The sequence below is a fragment of the Pleurodeles waltl genome, chromosome 4_2, assembly GCF_031143425.1.
Source record: "Pleurodeles waltl isolate 20211129_DDA chromosome 4_2, aPleWal1.hap1.20221129, whole genome shotgun sequence".
Classification (NCBI taxonomy): Eukaryota; Metazoa; Chordata; class Amphibia; order Caudata; family Salamandridae; genus Pleurodeles; species Pleurodeles waltl.
In genome coordinates this window covers 668,671,682-668,692,285 of record NC_090443.1, presented here as the reverse complement: position 1 = coordinate 668,692,285, position 20,604 = coordinate 668,671,682, and the positions used below count along the sequence as shown (strand labels likewise).

Sequence of the window (20,604 nt, the reverse complement as noted above, 5' to 3'; positions counted from 1 at the left end):
GACGCCACGTTCATTGGTTATAGAGGTTATTCTTGTCTTCTGATTGGTCTATTTTAAATAAGACACAAGTATTTTGACAGCTTTAGTACTCCCACAGAAGTTGATGCCTTTGTATTTTTGGACTATTAGGCAGGCTTTGTTACTCAGAATCTTGTTGTATTCATACTTGAGTTTAATTAGATTGCTTAGTTGAGTTTTGTCTTTTGGCGCATTTGACATCTTTCTCTAATAATGCCTTTATTTTTAGTTGGTCTAAGGAATTGTTGTCTTGATTGTTTTTCTTTGACATAAGTTCAATCATGTGCCTGCGGATGGTGTATTTCAGGTCGTCCCAGAAGATTTTTGCATTTGGACCAGAAGACCTATTGAGTTCGATGTATTCATTGATCTCTTTTTTTGATTATTTTCTCGGAGGAGGGTTCCTCCGTGGGGAAGGTAGTTCATTCTCCATGTTTTTGTTCCTGATGTATTGCAAGCGATATTGTAGAGCAATCAAATACAAGCCTGGTCTGAGACTAGGATTGGTTCAGCGGTTGAGGAAGAAGTGGCTGTGATGTGAGTTTCGTCAATTAAGATATAATCGATGCAAGAGAATGTATTGTGCGCATTGGGGACAAATGAGTAATCTTTCCCTGTGGGATTGAATAGTGTCCGTATGTCTTTAAGTTTAAAATAATTGCACATGTTTAGCATTTGTTTATGGGATTTGTTGGCTTTCAATTGACATGCAGAATTCCTGTCAAGAGTTGCGTCCCAGGCTGAATTGAAATCTCCTCCTAGAATCATTCTGCAATTGGGACGTAAAGTTGAGAGTTTTATGGAGATTAATCCAAAAGGTAGGGTTGTCGTTATTTGGGGCCATAGATGTTCATGACTATAATTTCAGTGTTGTGCCTCTATAATTTAGTAAGAAGCCATCTGCCTTTGGTGTCTGCTTGTGAGGACAGGATAGTGAGGCCAGAGACTTTCAAAATAAGGGTGATCAACCCATTATTTTTATTATTTTTTATTTTTTTAATTTTTTTGTGGCTGGGCTGCATGATAAGTCACTAACCATGATTTACTTAGGAGAATTGCCTCTTCCATGGCCAACTTGGTTTCTTGAAGGAGAATGAGGTCTCCCTTAAGTTTGTTTGTATAGTCTAGGATTTTCTGTAATTTGGTTGGGTGATTCAGACCCTTGACATTAAGGGAGAATATTTTTATAGTCTGCATTTTGTGGGAGGTGAGTCTTCTTGTCGATGAACCAGCTAAATGCGAGTTATTGTTTGCCGGTGGGCTGGGGGTGGGTGGGTTTGAAGGGACGGTATGGGTGAGGGGTAAACGGATTGGGTGAGAGAGGAAGGGGTGGTAGAGAGAAGGGAAACCGATAGTAGAGTAGCACAGGACAGGAGGAAAGATATGAAAGGTTAAAAAAAAAATGGAGAAGAAAATAATAGTATATTGATTGATTAAATATTTGTGATGAGAATGTAGATACCATGGAGAGGTATCTGGCAACATTTAACTGAGGAGACGCGATGGAGGCCATGAGTAGACAAGCCTAGGCCTGGAGTGCAGTCTTGCAGAGCTCTGAATAGAATGGGGTGTGTATTAAGAGTCCCAGCAGTGTCTAATTATGGTATGTTCACCTATAATTTATGGTGGCCGGAGTGACTGGCGTTGTTTCCATAGTGGTGCCTAGTGAGTTAGTTGCCATTTAGTGGGAGTGGACAATAATGTGTATTATGTTCTTCATATTAATGTATTTGCAGGTACAGTAGTAGTAGTAGTATATATAGAAAGTGTAATATTTGTAGTGAGTGAGGTGGCTATTTGTGGGATGGGTGTTAGATGGTGACGTGTCATTATTTCTGCTGAGTTAAGTTTTTGTGTCAACAGTTATGGTTGTGAAAAATGTTATCCGATGTATTTCATAAATATGAAGTACAATGCACAGTTTGCTGTCAATTTACCACTTACTGTCATTATAGTGCTAACATAATATCAACATAGTGTCAACGCAGAGCCAGCAGAGTTTCGATGAGTTATCAGTAAGGTGTCCCCCTAGAAACAACATATTATCAACCTAGTACCAGCATATTGTACACATAGTGCCAGCATATTCTCAACTTAGAATCAACAGATATCGAAGTGAGTTGGTCAAGTGACCCCAGGTTACTGTATTGCATGTAGTGCGGGCAAGCATTAGTGATTTTTGTATTGTCCAACCTGTGGGTCAAAACATAGTTTCAATAACAATTGGACTACAGTTAAGTACCCATTGGTTGGCACTAGATTTGTATGATATTATTATCAATGAGAGGCTGGTATCAATATTAATTTCAATATGACATTTGATAAATCTAAATGATGTTAAAATTGAGAAAATGAAACAATGCTATAAATCCGTCATCAGATTGAAGGCAATTATAAAACACCCAATTTAACCAGAGCAGGTTGAAGGTCGTGTATAGGGATGCAGTACCAGTCATTGAAGAAGAGAAATATTACCATTGTTTAGGGTTAACAGTAGGATATTAGGTTTATTGTTAGGGTATTAGTAGGTTAGCAGATGCTAGGTAGTTAGTTAAGGTTTTGTAGGTTTTTGATCACTTTATTTATTCTGTCTCAGTTTGAAGAAGCAGAAGCAACTCAAATATTTTGGCCTGTTAGAGGTAGAATTCTCTGTTATGGTAGAATGTGCATGTACGCCCCTGTGTCGATCCCATGGTTCGATGAAAGTTCTACAGCGTTATGGTAAGAACATGAATTGGGTTATTTTTCAGCTGTTTGTGGGCAGCCTTGAGTATCGTATGTTACTAAGTGAGTAGAAAGTTAGTGAACGTTAGTAGGAAGGATTCGTGTTAAGTGATGGCCATTCCTTCTGAGTTTTTAAGAAGTCGTTTTCAGGTTTGGGATTTCCGTCACGTAGGAGTCCAGTTCCTCAGGGTCTTCAAAAATGATTGTTTTGCCATTGTAAGTTGTTTTTATTCATGCAGGACCAATAAATGAAAATTGTATTGACAGATCTTTCACAGTTGTCCTTTGGGAAAGGAACGCATTTAGTTTCTTGACAGTGTCTTTAGAGTAATCATGAGAAATCCCAATGGAGGCACCTTGCCACTCAATTCTCTGTATTTTCTTCATCTGTGTGAGGATGGCTTCAGTATGTGAGTAGCAGAGGGGTCTGAAATTGAGGGGTCTTGATGCTTCATTGTTTGCGGGCTTATGTGTGGGCACTCTGTGCACTCGGGTTATTTCAAAGTCCTTGTCTAAGTTTATATTGAGTACTTGGGGGGGGGGGGGATACATTTTCAAATTAAGGTTGCACAGGAAAGCGCTTGGTTTTCACTACCTTCAGGAAGTCCAAAAGTGCACAAGTTGCCCCTTCTATTTCCATTTTCCTTGTGCAGTAGCCACGCCCCCAACAATGTTGCATGTTTGAGTAAAAATGGGAAGCATCACAGAAGACTGAGTCCTTTCTATGCATGAAAAAGGCTTCTTTATTGAAACGGGTGCACATCACAACAAATTTCCTAGGCATACCGCCTTACAAAACTAAAACCTCACTATACATTCAATCACCTACACTTCTTACCCCCACGCCGAAGTCCCACCCCCCACATATATAATCATAAAAAACTCTACATCATGATCTACTGCACTCTGTAATTGCATCACTTAAATCCTACCCTCCCGCTTAACAGTGAGTCTATTAACATCTAAAAAACCTAATCTTCAGGTGATGTAACCTTTAACTCCCTGCCACTTTCCGGTATGGACTTGTTCACACCTTCCTCTTGGCATTCTCTGTTGTACCGAGCTCTATTGCTGTATTTTTATCTCCTTCTGAGGAAGCAGATGATCCTTGTTTCTCCCAGCTTCTGCCCACACATTGCATCCACTCCTGTTGACACCATCGCAACTTGTGTGTTTGTTCTTGCGTTCTTGCCTGGGGTTAAGGTCAGTGCCTGCCACCTTGCTAGTGGAAGGTGCTTCCATATCCCCAAGATGTCAACAGACCGGGCCGGTGCATCATAGGGTGCCTGTAAGATATTACCGGACAATTGATTAAGCTGATCCTCTCCCCAGCCTGTCCCATGTCATCATGCCATCAACACTGTTCCAATTCACTCGGCAGCTCCTATTCCACAATCTCACCCTCCTTGATATCGTCCTCGTCATAATACAACTCAAATGTTCTTGCCATGCGGACCCTTAAGCACTGTAAAAAGCATCAGCCACACCCCGTTGCACCTTTCGCCGTACCTGCTCCTGGGGGGCCGTACCAAACCCTCTCAGAATGTCCAGTGAAGAAGGTTGCTGCGACCCATGTAGTCTCCCTTTCAATGACTTCCTGTATCTGTCTGTGATTCCCCCTTCCCCCTTGGTGAGGACCCCCCCGGTCCTTGGTGTGCCACGCCGTCTCTGAGCCACACTAAGGACTCCCGAGTCTGCTGTTTGCCATATGTTGGATTCCTGAAAAACAAACATAAGGTAAGTCTGGTGGGCAGTGCCCTGAAAAATGTACGCCTTGTATCTGCTCCTGAACCTCCAAGCCCTCCCTGCCTTTCAAAGGGGAGGACCCATGCCACCCTTAAACTGGAAGGTGGGGGCCTTGTTGTGCGGCTCCCCCACCCCAATTTATTTCCCTAGCATAAACCTTCTGTGGCCTGCTTGCTTGCTTGACCTTCTCCTGTGTCCTCATCGCTCCATTCTAACATGGTGGCCCCCCTGTGCTATGGGGTTTTGTGTGCTGGTATTCCCATATACTCCAGTTTAACAGATTATCCGGCCCAGCCTGCTCGCACCCCTGGGAAGCTTACCTTCACCATGCAAAATCCTTTGTTCCTGAAGATTAAAACCCCTCCTCCCTGCCTCAGCTTTGCCCTCGTTGGCTTGGGGGCTCCTTGCCCACTTGAAACAGACACTGTCTCCACCATCTGTTCCTGGCCTGGCTGAACATTCACCTGCTCAGGGTTTTAATCTTGCTGTCCGATCCACTGCCTGCATTTATCTAGTTTAAGGGGCTGGGACAAGGCTTGAGCTCCCTCACTCTCCTCCCCATGTTCAAAGACTGGGGATGACCTATGCAGGCCTCCTCTCTCCCACGCACCTGTTTATTTGGCCTCTCAGGCCTGCTTTAGTTTGCTCGCCTTTACGCCCCTTCCTCCCACATAACTGCTGCTTATACCCACAGCCCCTCCCCTCGCCTGCCCCACCACTTGGTAAATTAATGGCTGCTTCTCCTCTCGCGGCTTGATTGAGCCCACATGCCCTTGAAGCCCTCTCGTCTACAAAAGAACTGTTGCTTATATCCCTTGGCCCCTTTCCCAGCCTGCCCCGACCACTCAATTTAATGGGAGCCACTCTACGATCATGCGGGTGACCCTTAGAACCTACCTGGGTTTTTGCCACACTTGAGGCATGGTTGTGAGGCGGAGAGCAGGCCAGCACTGCAGAGGTGACCTCTCCCGCTGCATGCCTCACCGGCTTGATTGGCTGGGCAAGCATGGCGCCTCCTGCCAGAAGATCCAGACGCCTGGCCCCCCCACAAGAGTTGCAGCCCCTGCTTTATTTTTGCCTCTGACATGGTAAGTACGCTAATCTGCTACTGTTCAACAATGTGCTCACTAAGCTGGCCCTATGCTACCAGAAACACCAATATATAACAAAATTGACTTCTACGAGCTAATGGGCTCCAAAATGGCTCCATGTATATCCCTTGGGCTACTTCCTTTAATGGATGTAGCCCAAACAGCACACTCCTCTAGACCGCACTGGTTTCCCTGAGTGCCCCTGGTGGACAGACCTCCCTGCAGTCTGCTGTCCCACAAAACCCAATAGTGAAGCTTGGTGTAAATATATTTTCACCATAGAAAAGCCAAAAATGTTGCCTCTGTCAGTGCTGGCTTTAGTTCATGATGCGAAGGAAAGAGTCAGCTCACAAAATATGTGAACAGTTTACTTTTGAGTTTGCAGTGAACAAGCATTGAGTTTTTAAAATGGACTTGACCACTTTCTAAACTTGCATAACTATCAATTGATCCTGTCATGCGCCTTCCTCAGGCAGCCAAGGATTTTTAGCCAACATCACTGCATATTGAGATTTTTGATACCATAGTGGCAATGTTGGAAGCAAAACGGCAAGATCACAGTGCAACATTCTTTTGGCTGAAAAGGCAGTGCTGGGTGATCTATCAGACATGACCTTTAGCCACTTGGGAGCAATACATAAAGCTAAATAAAGTGCAGTTTGTGATTTGTCTGTGAGTTTTATCCCAGTAGAAATTTGTACGCTTCATTCGGCTGCAAAAGTGATTGGTTTTCATTGTGGTATGAAAAGGGTGCATTGTTTATGATGGCAACAACCATTAATCACCCCACAACAGGACCCTCCCCCTAGCTACTCTAAGTGTGCATCCTGGCCCTTCCTCCTACAACATGAAACAACTAACGCGACAATCGAGGATTAATCTTAAGTTGGAGAGAGGGATGTGACTTTTGAAATGCAGATGCCGGCATCTCACTGTTGTTCAGAAAACATTAACACTCCTCTAAAAATAAAACACTTATAGTAAAAAAATAAAAATAAAAAATAATACCCAGACTACTAAACCTTCTCAGAGTTTTGGTCCTGATATAGCACCACCCAAGCCCTTATGTCAGTCCGCTGTAGTAGCACAGGAGCTGAACGTGTTGGTAGAGATACGGAAAAAAAACTAATCAGTTGATAGGCTGACTCCATCATTATGGATGTTGTCAACAGTCCTGAACCTTTCGCGTACAAATCATTGATTTCAGGTGTGTTCATCTAATGCGTTCAGTGGAATCAAAATAAGACTACAACAACCAGAATGCATCAGGCTACCACACAGTCCACCTGTCCTGGTGGGGTGAGGGTTGGGGGGTGGTCACCCCGTCTGCTGACCCGTCTGTTCCAGAGACCAGCCTAGGCTGGCCTGCTTTCACATATAGCACCTCCATGACAGTCACTCTTCCTTGAAGAATTGCCACTCATATTGCAGCTGTGGCACCCCGAGAAACACCAGTAGACAACCAGTGAGGGCCGTACGGCTCATTTTTAATGTGTGTTTTTTTTGCTTTGTTGGTGTTGAGCTCAACGTTGCCAGGCTTTGACCAACTTGTACCACTGGTGCGCTCATGGATGACCAGCATCCTACATATGTCTGACTGCTGTGTCTCCCCCACCCCTCCTTTATGACATACACTCCCATTCTATACTGAGAATCTCTTGTGTCTTTCTGACTGATGTACCAATTTTGCCCCAGGACAGAAGCTCCAAAGACCAGAATCCCTCATGCCTCTGCCTGCCACATCCTCCTCAGCACCGAGGGTCCTACTGCAAGCACCTGGCGTCTTGTCCTTGCCTCCAACCCCCACCACTCCAGCACAAAGACTTGCTTACACAGTATTCTTTCATCCCTCTTTCTGAAGTTAATTCCCAGTGCAGGTACCTCTTACTAATATCTAAAATTGGATAATTTTGAAGAGTACTCACACACCTTATCTTCTTTGCACTGTGGTATTTATAAACTTGGGGGAAAAAAAACTATAAGCGCCAGAAGGCAAAGTGGAATCCACGACTGGATCAACCACTCACATCTAGCATGATATGGCCTTTGCTCTATGGAATTAGTGTAGGATCCATGTTCTTTTCTCCACATCACCCCTCCACTGCTGAAGAACAAAGGCTCCTCTACAATGCTAAGATGGCCAATACTGGGTATGATGAGTAAATCATCCATTCTCATTTTTCTTCCTAGTATCCTGGTTCTGAGAGTCTTATGTTTATTATGAATAAAACAGAGCATGTAATAATGTAATATGATTTGTTATATGGCGCCTAATCTTCACTATTGGTGATATACACGTGTAACAGACTTGACCACGGAACTCGACCGCTGGGTACCACAGGGCTACCTAAGTAAAACAATAGCCACTTATGATAATTAGCAGTATGCATGCATTTGTTCTAAGCCACATGAGGGTCAATTTGGGTTAATCATTAGGGATGTTAACTATCAATGATCCTAAAGCACACGTTAAGGTGTTTTTCGACAAAAAGAAATGTTCACGATGGGGTACTGTATAATGCTGGCAGTCAACAGCATTTGTCATATAGATTTCTTGACACTAGTGATGGTGACTATTACCATCAAACAAGGTAATAACGCCTGAGTTTCCTATAGTTTGCCTCTGTTTCCCCATAGATTTACTCGAAATAGAGGGAAGGCACAATTAAACCTATAAGAGACACATTGCAAATGTATTTGCATGCCTCAAGGTGCATGCCAGACTGACCCGTTGGGGCAACAAAGAGGATTTGGCTGAAGCATGTTGACTGATGAACACTGAGGATGTGAAAGGAGATTGATCCTTGTAGCACATCCACCATTGTTTCTAATTTTGTCAAAAGGGTGCCAATATTAAATACACCATATTGGTGGGCACCATGAAGGCAATTTTAATTCACTTCTTTCCTTGGTGATGATCCTTCACAAACCACTACCTGCTCTGCTGTAATGAGGTGTGGAAGTAAACCCCTTAGGCGCTAGGCATCACGGGTGGGACTCCCATGATGAAGCTTGCCACTAACTAGGTTTTTGTGAGAGGGGTCATTTACTAAGTTAAAGGTACTCACAGTATTGGGGACAGAATAGAAGAGTAGTAACTGTGTTACCACTGATTTGTGGTAGTGTACTCACTCTTTTTTTGTTTGAAGCTATATTTTAAGGGGGGGGAAGATGAGCAAGCTGATTTATCCCTCTCTGTTGTGGTGTGTAAAACAGAACTACAAGTACCAGACTGTGAAGGGGAAGCAGGGAACAAGGGAAAGCCCTGAGATACCATTCAGGATCATAGTCAAAGTAACAGAATGTTCATGAGTGTTAAATCCTGATGTTTGAAGATATAGTGCTCTCTGAAGATGTGGTTTCCTTAGATCCTTTCTAAGTAGCAGAATAGTTGAGGCAGTTCTCATATAGAGTGAGATGTTGCTCCAGATTCTGGGAGCATAGTTTGAGAAGACATGTTGTCTGTTTTTCTCATTTCACATTTTTTTGTTTCTAGTCTGGTGCTGTCCCTTGTTTCCTGATTTGTGCTACCCACCAGAGGTAGTTATTTCCTCTGCCAAGTGTTGAGGGGCGAAAAGCAGAGATTAATATTTGGTGCTAAAGACCGTACTGGGTAACGTTTAGTTCAGTTGTAACTGTTTGTTGTTCTTCTTTGTGTTTGAGACGATCTCAGCCTGCACTGCCAGACAGTGCACTGCTACAGGTTTATATGCTTATTTGGAACTACACCTTGTTCTTGCTTGATTTATTACGTAGCATGTGTCATGCAAGAATTGCTGGATTGTATTAAAATCCTATAAAGATAAAAAAAAAAAAAAAAAAATATTGCATGCGATGGTTTTGGTGGCCTCGTATCTGATGCTGCTTATCCTGAACACGAATGCTTGGAGGTGCAGCCAGTGTAGTTCCATTGGGAATAAAGTGATATGTTCTGTCTTCTTTATGACTTTGAAGATACATGGTACCCACATGTAAGACAAACAGATGTCAAGGCACTCGTTTCATAAACGTTTTAATCCCTCTCCTGAGAGTCCAACATTAGTTCAATCCCTGAAAAGCAGTCCAAGTTATCACGCATGTGCCCTTATCGGTGTGTGAACACATCTATCTTCGTGCAGTGAGGACTAAAGTACTTGTTTCTCATGGCGTTACACATTTCATAGCAACGCCACAAGAAACAAGAACTTTAGTCCTCTCTGCACTTTGCACGAAGATAGATGTGTTGGACTCTCAGGAGAGGGATTAAAACGTTTATGAAACCGTTCTCCTTGTTTATTTGGTGTAAAGCCCTGATGAAGTCTCTGAGAGCAACTCTCTCACAGGACGAAACACGTGTTGGCTGTTGTTGTAATGGACACTGCATTTCAAGAATAAATTGACAACTTTACTATTATCCTGGTCGGATTTATGTTTGATGATCGTGAGCAAGACACCAACACATGGATAACTGAGCTTGCAATTCACGAGTGCCTTGACATCTGTTTGTTGCTACTTTGTTTCTATTCAGAAACCTAGGAGTTGTGGGGGGGATCCTCCTGTCAGGAGCACTGTGTATATATTTACGTGTCATACTGCTATTTGGTGATTTACTGTGACCGCTGATTCCTATGACTATCCTACCCACATGTAAGATGTTTTTCAGGAGTGCCAGTGTGGTGTCGGGGAGACTACAGAGCAGGGTATGTCCTCCATATAGGTGTAAGAGTACTAAGGCTTCGACTATTGTATTTAAAATCTATTTCCAGGAGGTAGAGTTTCACTTTCTTTGTACAATGTTCTCTTGGGAATGTGTTATTCAAAGAAAAGGATTGTGTCAATCGTGAAAGAAGGCGATTTTTCTGTGTTAGATGAGAATTACACCAACCCAAGGTCAGTTTAGAGAGCCGATCTTAAATTAGTCATTGTTTGTTACTTTTGGTGAACAGGACTATTTCTGTATTGGTCCGGTTCTGTTTTTAAGTAGGCACCAGATGCCAATTTCTAAACGAGAATGGGTCGAGTTTTGTGTTAATGGATGTCGTGAGTGGTGGAGATATTCTAGTAGCATTGTGTATTGGGTTATTTAGGGATCTTTATACTTCTGTCAGTAAGTAGGTTTCTAATGGATTCCATGAAGAGGTCAAAGATGATGTGGACAGAAAGGAGCCTTGGGACCCTCTGTAAGAAAGAAGTAGTTACTTTGATCTGGGTTCCTTCTGGATGAGCTGGCAAGGTTAGAAATAAGCCATTACAGGGCTGTGCAAGAGAAGCCAATGTGTGTTTGCATCGTGTGGATTAATGCTTATTGGTGACTGTATCAAAGCCTGCAGAGAAGTCTGATAGACTCATGAGTCATTCTTGGTGATCAGGATACCACTTTCGACTATCCGAATGCTTGCAATATCTGCATTGCAATGAGTTATAACGCCAAATTGGTAGTTGTACAGGAATTTATTTTTGCTGATCGTGTAATTAGAGACTTCTGTCTTGCTGACTTTCCAGATGAAGGTTAGACAGGTAATAGGGTGAGAAATGGCTAGTTTAGCTGATTGGAGGGTAGGATTTTCAGAAGGGGAAGTACTGTAGATCAGTACTGGCCGTATGCCATTACTGGCACATATAAAGACTTCTCACAACCCACTCGTGTTTTAACATATGCTGTTTAGTTCATTCTTTTATTGATAGTATTTCGAGAGACCTAGCCACATAGGCAGCAAAGTGTCTACTAGAATATCAGAATTGAGTCCTCCCTTTCCCCAGGAGTCTTTGTATACATTTGTCACAAGACAGTCCAGTATGGAGCTGGTCCCTGTTTCTGATAATGTAATTAATGGAGTTAACAAATCTACTTCTTATGTTTACTCGTCTTGTTGGCTCCTAATTAGAAATCATTGAGGGGTCAACCCAGCTTTACAAGGTTGATACTTTAAGGAGTGGTGAGCATAGTGATAATTACACCTGCCTTTACATGCAGTGAAGTAATTCACTTACAATGTGTCATAAGAAGGATGTCTATTAAATTCATAAACACAAAATGTTTGTAGAAACTACTGTTACAAAGTGGTTAAAAGGGGTTTAAAAGTAATTAATATACATACAAATATTTAAATGTTTATTGTATGAAAAGGTTTAGAATAAACTAGTATTATCCGCGAGTTGAGCACATACCACAAAAAAACAGTGTAGTCTACTGTTTACATTTTCCAAGATCAACTAGATAGCTCAAGGAGTGAATATTCTGCTGCAAGGATCCTACTGCAGGGATCTATGTCTAACATGCAAGACTCAAGCCAGTTATATTGCTTGTTGGGTTAATGCATCGGGTGTAGAAATGAATAACCGCATTCTAGCTATTTTTATCTCTGTTAAGTTAGTATGTCAAATTAGTGCACATACTGCAGATATGTTTGCAGGTGTGTTTAACTTGTAGGTTGCTCTTACATATATCAGTGAAATAGGCTAATAGGGATTTGCACCTGCTGGTGGCATACCCTGTCCTTTAGGGGCCTACTTTGCCAGAGTTCGGTGTAAATATGAACTCGGGAGCGGGGAAAGAGCCCATCTCTGCTAGACCATAGACAACAAGCCATAAACCACTTTTACCACTGACGATCAAAATGTTGGTTTTCTCTACATTGAGCTTAAGCTTTTGGCTGTCCATCCTTTGCATAATAAATCTCGTAGTTTGAAAGGCCTGGAGGGAGAAGGGGCTGCCATCAAGGCGATCAATAGCTGTTTTCCATACATGTAAGTGCTTATGCCCAGTTGGACACAGGGCCAAACTGGGAACCCAAAGCAGCTCTGGCATTGTTGTTGGACCAGCCCCCGGGTGGGGAAGGCTTCTTTTATTACTGATGTCTGATATTGCAGCGCCACTGAAGAACCGGCCACCAGTGTCCAAACGGGCCCCAACCGCTGCAAAACCGGCCCCCAGCCTCCTGAGAGAAGGCTCATTGCCCGCTACGGCCAGTCCGGCCCTGGCTGAAAAAAGACCTTGCTAGTGTATTTCTTGTAAATGTTAAAAAGATTAAGAGAAAGGGAGCAGCCCTGTAGGACTACAAAACTGCCTGGGAGCTTGTGAGCCTTATAGGTTGAAAATGTATGTATGTGAGCTTAGTCACTGTGGAGCTGCACCATTGATGCCGGTGCCCTTGACATGGCCTTGAACAATGGCATGAGCCATGATCGACCGTGTTGAAAGCTGCAGACAGGTCTAGTAGAATCATAGTGGAAGATTGAACCCAGGGACCCGTGGGTGTTACTCCAGCTCCCTATCCTCCACTCCTCTACCCAACAACATAAATGTACCTTACAGTACTTGTCAGGGCAGATTTTAAAGAAATAGAATGCTTATGCATTTGCTAAACTCTACTCTGAAGTAGACGGTTCTCTTAAAGACTGACTGCTGAGGAGCATGAACAGATATATCGAGGGTTCTGTGTGCGTTGCTGAATTTCTCTAATGATAACCCCCTAGCATGCTACCAGAAAAAAAAGCAAGAGAAAGGAATATCCTCCATGTAGCATAAATACAACTTTTCTCAGAACAGAAAGATAACATCTTTCTAAACATCTGACGTGTTTCTCTACAGCATCAGTTACCGAGCCATCAGCAAGGCAAAAATTAAATAACGTGTTTATTGTTCCCTTTAATTTCCATCCCTCGCCTGTGCTGCAGGTGGGGGGTGGGGTGGGCGGGTGAAGTAATGGAATTGACAGCTGTTAGGACAGAAATACTTCAAATATGCTCCTGTCTGCGTTGAATGTCTCTGATTGTATCTGTCTGGTAAACAGTGGTGTCCCCGCTGAGGCAGGGCACACATCTGCGGGGAGCTGTCTCTGTGAACCTGTTAAGCGATGCGTCCTGAAGTGCTTTAAGGTGGATGAAAAAGTGCGTGCATGGAGTGGGTTCTCTAAAACGAATGCGGCTAAAGAAGTGCAACTGCGACTTCTTTACAAGAGGTATGACCTATGCCATTTTGGGCGTGGCCTAAAACATGACTAGAATTCTGTGTGTGTCAGCTGACCAGTTTTTTCCCTGTCATCAGTGCTTTAAATGAACGGGTGCTGGTCAGTACTGAGTGCCTGCTCTTCTTCAATTTGAAAGGGAGAGCACCTGCACTTCTCAGCACTGCTTCAATGCATTTAATGGAACAGTCCGGTGCTGCTCCTCCATAAGGGAGGAGGAGTGTTGGTCTTGTGCCAGCAGCGGCAGCTGCAACACTTTCCCCCAAAAAGTATAATAAACTATGTGTATTATAGTTTTGGGGGTAAAGTGGGGCACTCCCCCCTCACTGTGCATCTGTGCATGTTTGTTTGGCCAGCCGTCTCGAGCCAGCCAAACACACATGCACAGAAGGGGCTCTCCAGCCCAGCAACACGGCCTGGGAGCCTTTGCTGGAGCGAGACGGAAAAGCAGAGGAATGGTGCGGCACGTCGCGGAAGTGGAGGTAAGTTTTTTTTAAATTTTTTTTTATACAGTATATACTTTTTTAAATGTTACTGTCGTAGTCCCTTCTACCCCCCCTCACTTCTGCACTTCTCGGGAGCAAACAGGTACTCTAAATTGTGAGTACCTTCACTTCTATATATCCATTTACAGCACCACCTTTCAGTGCAACCAGATCTCGCACAACAACGAAAACTTAGAGTTAAAACACCCAGGCCTGTTGGCCTTGCCAATGCTTGTTGTTAGTGTTTTTTCAGTATCAGACTATTCTCCCTCTTTCTTTCATATAACTTTCTGCTGCAATAGCTCTCTGAGTTAGCTGTTTCTGCACCTCTTCTCTCATTCTTTTTTTCACTCTCCTCCTGCATGTACTTTTTTTCATCCTTTTTATGCCGCCTCTCATACAGACACGCACGCCCACACACTCTTTTTTTAATTATTATAATTATCATCCGCTGGCGCTATTTGACAGCTGTGTACTTTCTTAACATATGTATGCACAGAATCGTATTTATATTTGACACCTTTGTTACCATCGCTATGTGCACCCTGCAGAGAGCCCCACAATTGGATGAGCATGTAGTTTGAACACTTTTACGATTCAGTGACGGACACTTTGCGAAACTCCCAAAGCTTTCAGCCTCTGCTCCAAAGCGTGCTCAGTCATGAACACCCATCAGTGTCGGACTGGCCTTTAGGGCAGTTTGGCAGCGCCAGGAGGGCTGGTGTGATAGAGCAATTTGTGGGGTCGTTTTTTGGTTGTATGTGTGTCTGTTTATAGTCCGGCGAACCGTTTTTATTTACTGTTTATTTCCCTGATATTACCACAAACCTTGCTCTGCAGCAAGCACGAATGCATGCAGTGCCCCATACTCTGAAAAACACCTACACAGCGTGTCCTTTACAAGTTCAAAACGGCTTAGACTTGAAAAAGTGGGACCCTTTATACCTATCTGATTCTCTTATTGTGGCCAGTGTAATTTTAGTTCCCTGTGGAACCCTGAGTCCAGTGGACACGCTGAACTCCTCTAAACACCTGGAGGCAACTCGTTTTCTCTAAGCTCTGTCTAGACTCATGAATTGCAAGAAAAACAAAACTATACAATCACATACAGGAAAATGCAATAGTCCTAAGACATAGGAATACATACCTATCACACAACATAAAGTAAAACAGTTGAAACAAAACAGGACATACATCACTGACCTGGACTATTAAGGGTTACCGCACACATTGCAAAGAAAAAAGCCTTTATAAAGTTAAAGACATGGAAATAGTGCATTGTAGGCACTTGTTTCAGTGGATGTTTCTTATTACTGCATGTGCTGCACACAGGATCCGCTCCACTTATAGCTCTGGGTATTGCTACACTCTGTTGGCAAGTAGAAGTCCCTGCACTTGAAATGGATAGAGGGAAACCAACAAGGCCCACCCTCTGTACCTGAAAGGCCTCTTTATTGAACACTTTTACGCTCTGGTATTAAGCATAGAAATGATAATAGTACATTCTTTACATTTGTAACTGTTCACTTCCTGGAGTTGTTGGAGAAGTGTTTTTGGTCATGACTGATGATAAACAATTTTTCTACACCCTAAATTACTAGCTCAGTTGTTTATGATGGAACATGCCTTTATTATTATTATTAAAAAAAAAAAAAAATTGTGACAGACTAGACAGGTGGGAGGACTGATAATTGTTTGTATACCAGTTTAATTATTATTATGATTAAGCTCCTAACAAGAGGGAGATTGAGGATTTTTTGCTTGGTCTTGTCGCTATAAATAATATTAGTAAATACTTTTAACAATACTGATATTACACTCTTGGTTACTGTCCAGGGATGTGGAATTCCTATCGCCCGACGCCCGGGACATCTTGTTTGGGGTCAAGGGCAGCAAGTTTTTATGTTTACTTTGTCCTTGGGACAAGTAGGCCCAACCCTCTGCAGCACAAACCCTTTGGCTGCCTTTTTACAGAAAGTGGAACTCTCTGCAGTTGAGGTAATGTGTTTCCAAAAGATAATGCTGTTCGAACTTGTATTTATCGTTCATTATTTGAAAGCTTTCATTATTAGGGTGAGTGCTGTAAATAAATGTTTTAAGGTCACACTTCATTACTGACTTGGTTCCAGTACAAAAAAAAAACGTGTATACACATGTTTGAAAAGTTTAGGCTATGAGGCTAAGTATAATGTTCCCAGAATGCTCTCTGATTAGATGCAAATCAAGTGTCATTTAGTAAAATGTTTTGATGCATGCTAGTATTTACCAAAAATCTTTCTAATGGAAAATCAGTGTAACCATTTTCAACACGATTATGGGAAGCATGAAAATAAACAAACACTGACAAAGCCAACTGATCTGACATATTTTTATAAGTCTTTTAGTTTCATCAATGCATGACTTGTTTTGACATGGCTTTTGTAACACTTTATTGTTGTGGGAGCTACCAGGCCCTCAACATTGTAACAAACACTGGCAAAAAAAACCCAAAACGTCTTTGGACTCTAAAAGCACACGTTGCCACCAGTGGCATAACAAAGGCCCCGCAGCCGCCCTCCAGGGGGCCCCTTCAGCACAGCACCTGCCCTGGGTGAGTCTGGAGAGGGGGCTCCTCCATGTTCTTTGCAAAGGGGCACCCTCCAGTTTCCTTACGTCACTGATTGCCACTGTAGTTCCTGACACTGAACAAAACTACTTTGTGTGCCAATATGCTCCTTTTGGAAGAGCAGAATGCGATCACTCACAGTAAAGCCAGCCGAAAGAGAGAGAAATAGAAGTTTAATAAAAACAAAATGTCTTTGTTAACACCAGACCTAATTAGGGACCAAGACCCACATGTAGGTAGCTTTTTGCATGTCGCAGAAAGCACATTGCGATGCACAAACCCAGTTTTGCGATTCGGTAACCTGGTTACCGAATCGCAAAACGGGTTTGCGACTCGCAATTAGGACGGGGTGTTCCCTTCCTAATTGCGACTCGCAGTGCAATGTAGGATTGTTTTGCGAACGCGGGCGCAAACCAATCGCAGTTTGCACCCATTTCAAATGGGTGCTAACACTTTCGCCAAAGGGAAGGTGTCCCCATGGGACCCCTTCCCCATTATAAATGTCACTGTAAACATTTTTTCAGAGCTGGCAGTGGTCTGCATTACAAAAAAAAAAACTGCTTTATTGAAAAGCAGTCACAGACATGGTGGTCTGCTGTCTCCAGCAGGCCCCCATCCCTGTGAGGGCCACCATTCGCAAGGGGGTCGCAAATTGCGACCCACCTCATGATTATTCATGAGGTGGGCATTTGCGAAGCCCTTGCGAGTCACAGATGGGGTCAGGGACACCATCCTACATTCGGATTTGCGGGTCGCAAATCTGAACCTACCTACATGTGGCCCCAAATTCTTAAAGAAAGTCACAAAAGTGCACCCATGGTATATGTCGTACCCCTATAAAATATTTGTGAACTGTATTTTAGCATGGGTAAATACCATGTGTAGATTTGCTCATGTGAAAATCTATTGAGCATTTGCAAGTTCATTTTCCCTCCAGCCACTTTCTTCCCAACCCTGGAAGAAGTTCTAATTCTGCCATTGTCAGGAGTAAATGTCCAACCTTTCTTATTATGGGAAAATATTAGAGAGAAGCTGGTGAAAATCTTTAAAACATGCAGGTTAGTAGGTTTGCAGACTCAAAGGCATTCCAGCCCTGGAACTATTGCTTACTGCTTCCTCCAGCCCCAGTATGCAGATCTGCAGAAAGGTGGCAAAATAAGGAAATTGCTACAGTAGGGATTGAAACTGCAAGTATTCAAGCCCTACTATGGTAGTAGCCCTGGCATAATCAGAGAGGCTATTATCAGAGCTCTTACATAATGAGACTGCTGCCATAATTTGGCGCCACACTACATGGCACCAAAGGGACAAGTAGATCTTTTTACAGGACAAGTAGATTTGAGAAGCAACCTGTCCCCTGGACAAGTAGATATTTTAATAAATTCCACACCCCTGTTAATCGATATATTGCTTTTGGCGGTAGAGTTGTTAACATGTAAATGCAGAACATAATCCTAGCAGAGGTGCCTGCATGATTTGCAGCTGCAGAGAACTGCTCCTGGGTACCGGGCCAGGCTCTGAAGCACAGGAACATTTCACAGATTTCTTTTCAGGGCTTCATGAAAAATGTCTGCTGATTTTAGATAGCAACTTTTGAAAAATATACTTTAAAAACATTGTTTGGCTAGATTCAAAGGAAAAAAATGCTGCACAGGCACCCTGACCTCTCTGGTTGTTACTCTCCGGCACCCCTCCGATGCGTCTCCGTCCCCCATTGGTGCAATAGTATTTAATTGGCATGACTGGTATTATTACCTCAATCAATACCAGTAAAAAGTTCGGAAAAATCAGTACATTTGGAACATAGACGTAAAAAACAAAACAACAAGGCAAAATCACTTCAAGGGGTAATCTAAAGCTGTCCAAACTAGTCATAAATGACGTGTAAAGTTATCAACACAAGAATTGCTGTGGCAAAAAGAAAAACAGGATTTTATCCTCCATGTTACTGAGGGATCAGCCCTTGGACCTTCCAGAATGTGAACAAATAGCCGACATTTCTGTATGAGAAAGGTTGTAATCCTGCACGTGCAACCCTGGTTGTAGACAGGGGAGGCCTTCCAGGAGCAGCAGCATGTTTACGTGCTCGCCGCGTGCCGTCCCTGGGTGTTTCACGTTTAGGTCTAGTCTCCCGGGGAGACGGAGCACTACTGTGACTATCACAGCACCCAGAGGAGCGGTTCATTTGTTGTCTCTAAGTGACTCTGCAACGCACGGCAGCCGCTGTTTAAACAACGGTCTTGGCAGCTCTCTCTTGTAATAGGTTTGTTGTGATAGCACAGTTGTCTGCGGACCTATTGTTACCAGTTCTTTAAAAACGACATAGTGGGCTTTAGCTCCTCCTAGAGGAGTGTTTATCTGTCACCATATGCTACTGGCTGTTTGATGCATCATTCCACTTTCAAGGGAGAAATTGCAGTACAATATTAGAAAGTATTTTACATCTCAACAGTACACTGGATCATGACACATTATATTTTTAAGAGCATTTATAGTGAGTTTTAGCTCCGCCCTGAGGAGTGGTGCTCTCGCACCTCATGCTACCGGCTGTTTGATGTATCATTCCGCCTTCTATGGAAAGCTTGCATTACAATGCTCGAGGAACTGTTTTACATCTCAACCCTATGCTGGATCTTGGCACATTACATTTTTATCTCATAAGTGCATTGTATGCTGAAAGGGATTGTTCTTTGTTCTTTCACTTCGGGAAGCTTTAAAAAAATATTCTAGTTAGTACAAATATGTTAGCCAGATCTACTGGCTTTGCCAATACTTTTTCTCATTCTAATGTGCAGGGCTCATCTGTGACAATGGGCGGTGCATTCGTATAGCAGTACAATGGGAGGATGCAGACAATTGAGGCAGCAGAGGTCAGGAAGTGCATCTTAAATAGAAAAGATTTTCATTTCTGTGCTCTAAATATTTGAAGCTCTACAATTGTGTCTAACTCCGGTTTTATGTCTCTTACGACGTAAAGTTCATGTTTTCAAATAAGTTGTGTGCCACTTATTGTCTGAATATCAATTTCTTTTAAAAGTGTAATCTTGTTAGACCATTCTACAGGTAGATATGTTTCAATTCATTTGGTTTGCCTTTCTTGATCAGAAATAACCACACCATGTGTATATATGATCCTCACGTGTTATTTCAGAGTCTGGGCTAAGCCAAGTGGGTTTATGCAGTGTGGAGCCATACATTATGAAATATAATGTATTCATCCTGAATGTCATGTGTCAATGTTAATCTAGTAAATAACATATCATGTAATTCTCTTCTTAGTTCTTTGAATGACGTGACTAGGCTGGGCGGCGAAGAGTTTCTCTGGAATAAGGTCATGGCATAAACTATCATGTCAGATGACGCAGTTTCCGAGGCGCCGTCCTCTTTGAAAGTGGCGGTTTTGCGAGCCTGGGACGTCCCTCTTTCCTGGTATCACTCAGCTTGCCAGGTACACCTTATATGATTGACGTATCCTACTGTGGTAATTGATTTGAAAATGCCTTGTAGGTATTCAGCACCAACACACCTTCATCTGCAACACATAAAGGCAATTGATTTCGAAGAGGCACTTAACAAATGAACTACTTGCTCACTCGTTATGCAGTTGAATGGTGTCCGCATTTTATACCTAGTTCCTATCTGCCTACTTATTCATTGTGCAGTCGAGTACTGTCCATCCATGTGCGCACTCGCTCAATCATTATGAAATTGAGTCTTTCTCTCTGACTGTAGTTCCTGTGTACCCATCCGCTTATTCACTAAGTACTGAGTGCTGTCTACCCATAGTTGGCATGTACACGTTGCAGTCGACTGCTGTCTGTCTGAGGCTCCCATGAACCCGCTTTTCATTTTTCAACTGAATGCTGTCTACAGTCTATCTGTACTTCCCATGTACTCACTTTCTTATTCACTGTGAATTGAGTGCTGCCTATCCTTAGCTCTCTTGTATCCACCCTCACACTCATTATGCAACCTATTGCTGTCTATCC

The 20,604-nt window shown here is 42.9% G+C and overlaps 1 protein-coding gene across 2 annotated transcripts in view; it reads left to right on the top strand.

Moving 5' to 3' along the window:
• Positions 1-20,604, top strand: part of MIGA1 (mitoguardin 1) — a 457,181-nt gene that overhangs the window by 5,476 nt on the left and 431,101 nt on the right. For both annotated transcript variants that reach the window (XM_069232246.1, XM_069232247.1), the window contains exon 2: positions 19,895-20,063. In XM_069232246.1, coding sequence (XP_069088347.1) covers positions 19,965-20,063 — 99 coding nt within the window. In that variant the 5' untranslated portion in view covers positions 19,895-19,964. The remainder of the gene's footprint in view (positions 1-19,894; positions 20,064-20,604) is intronic.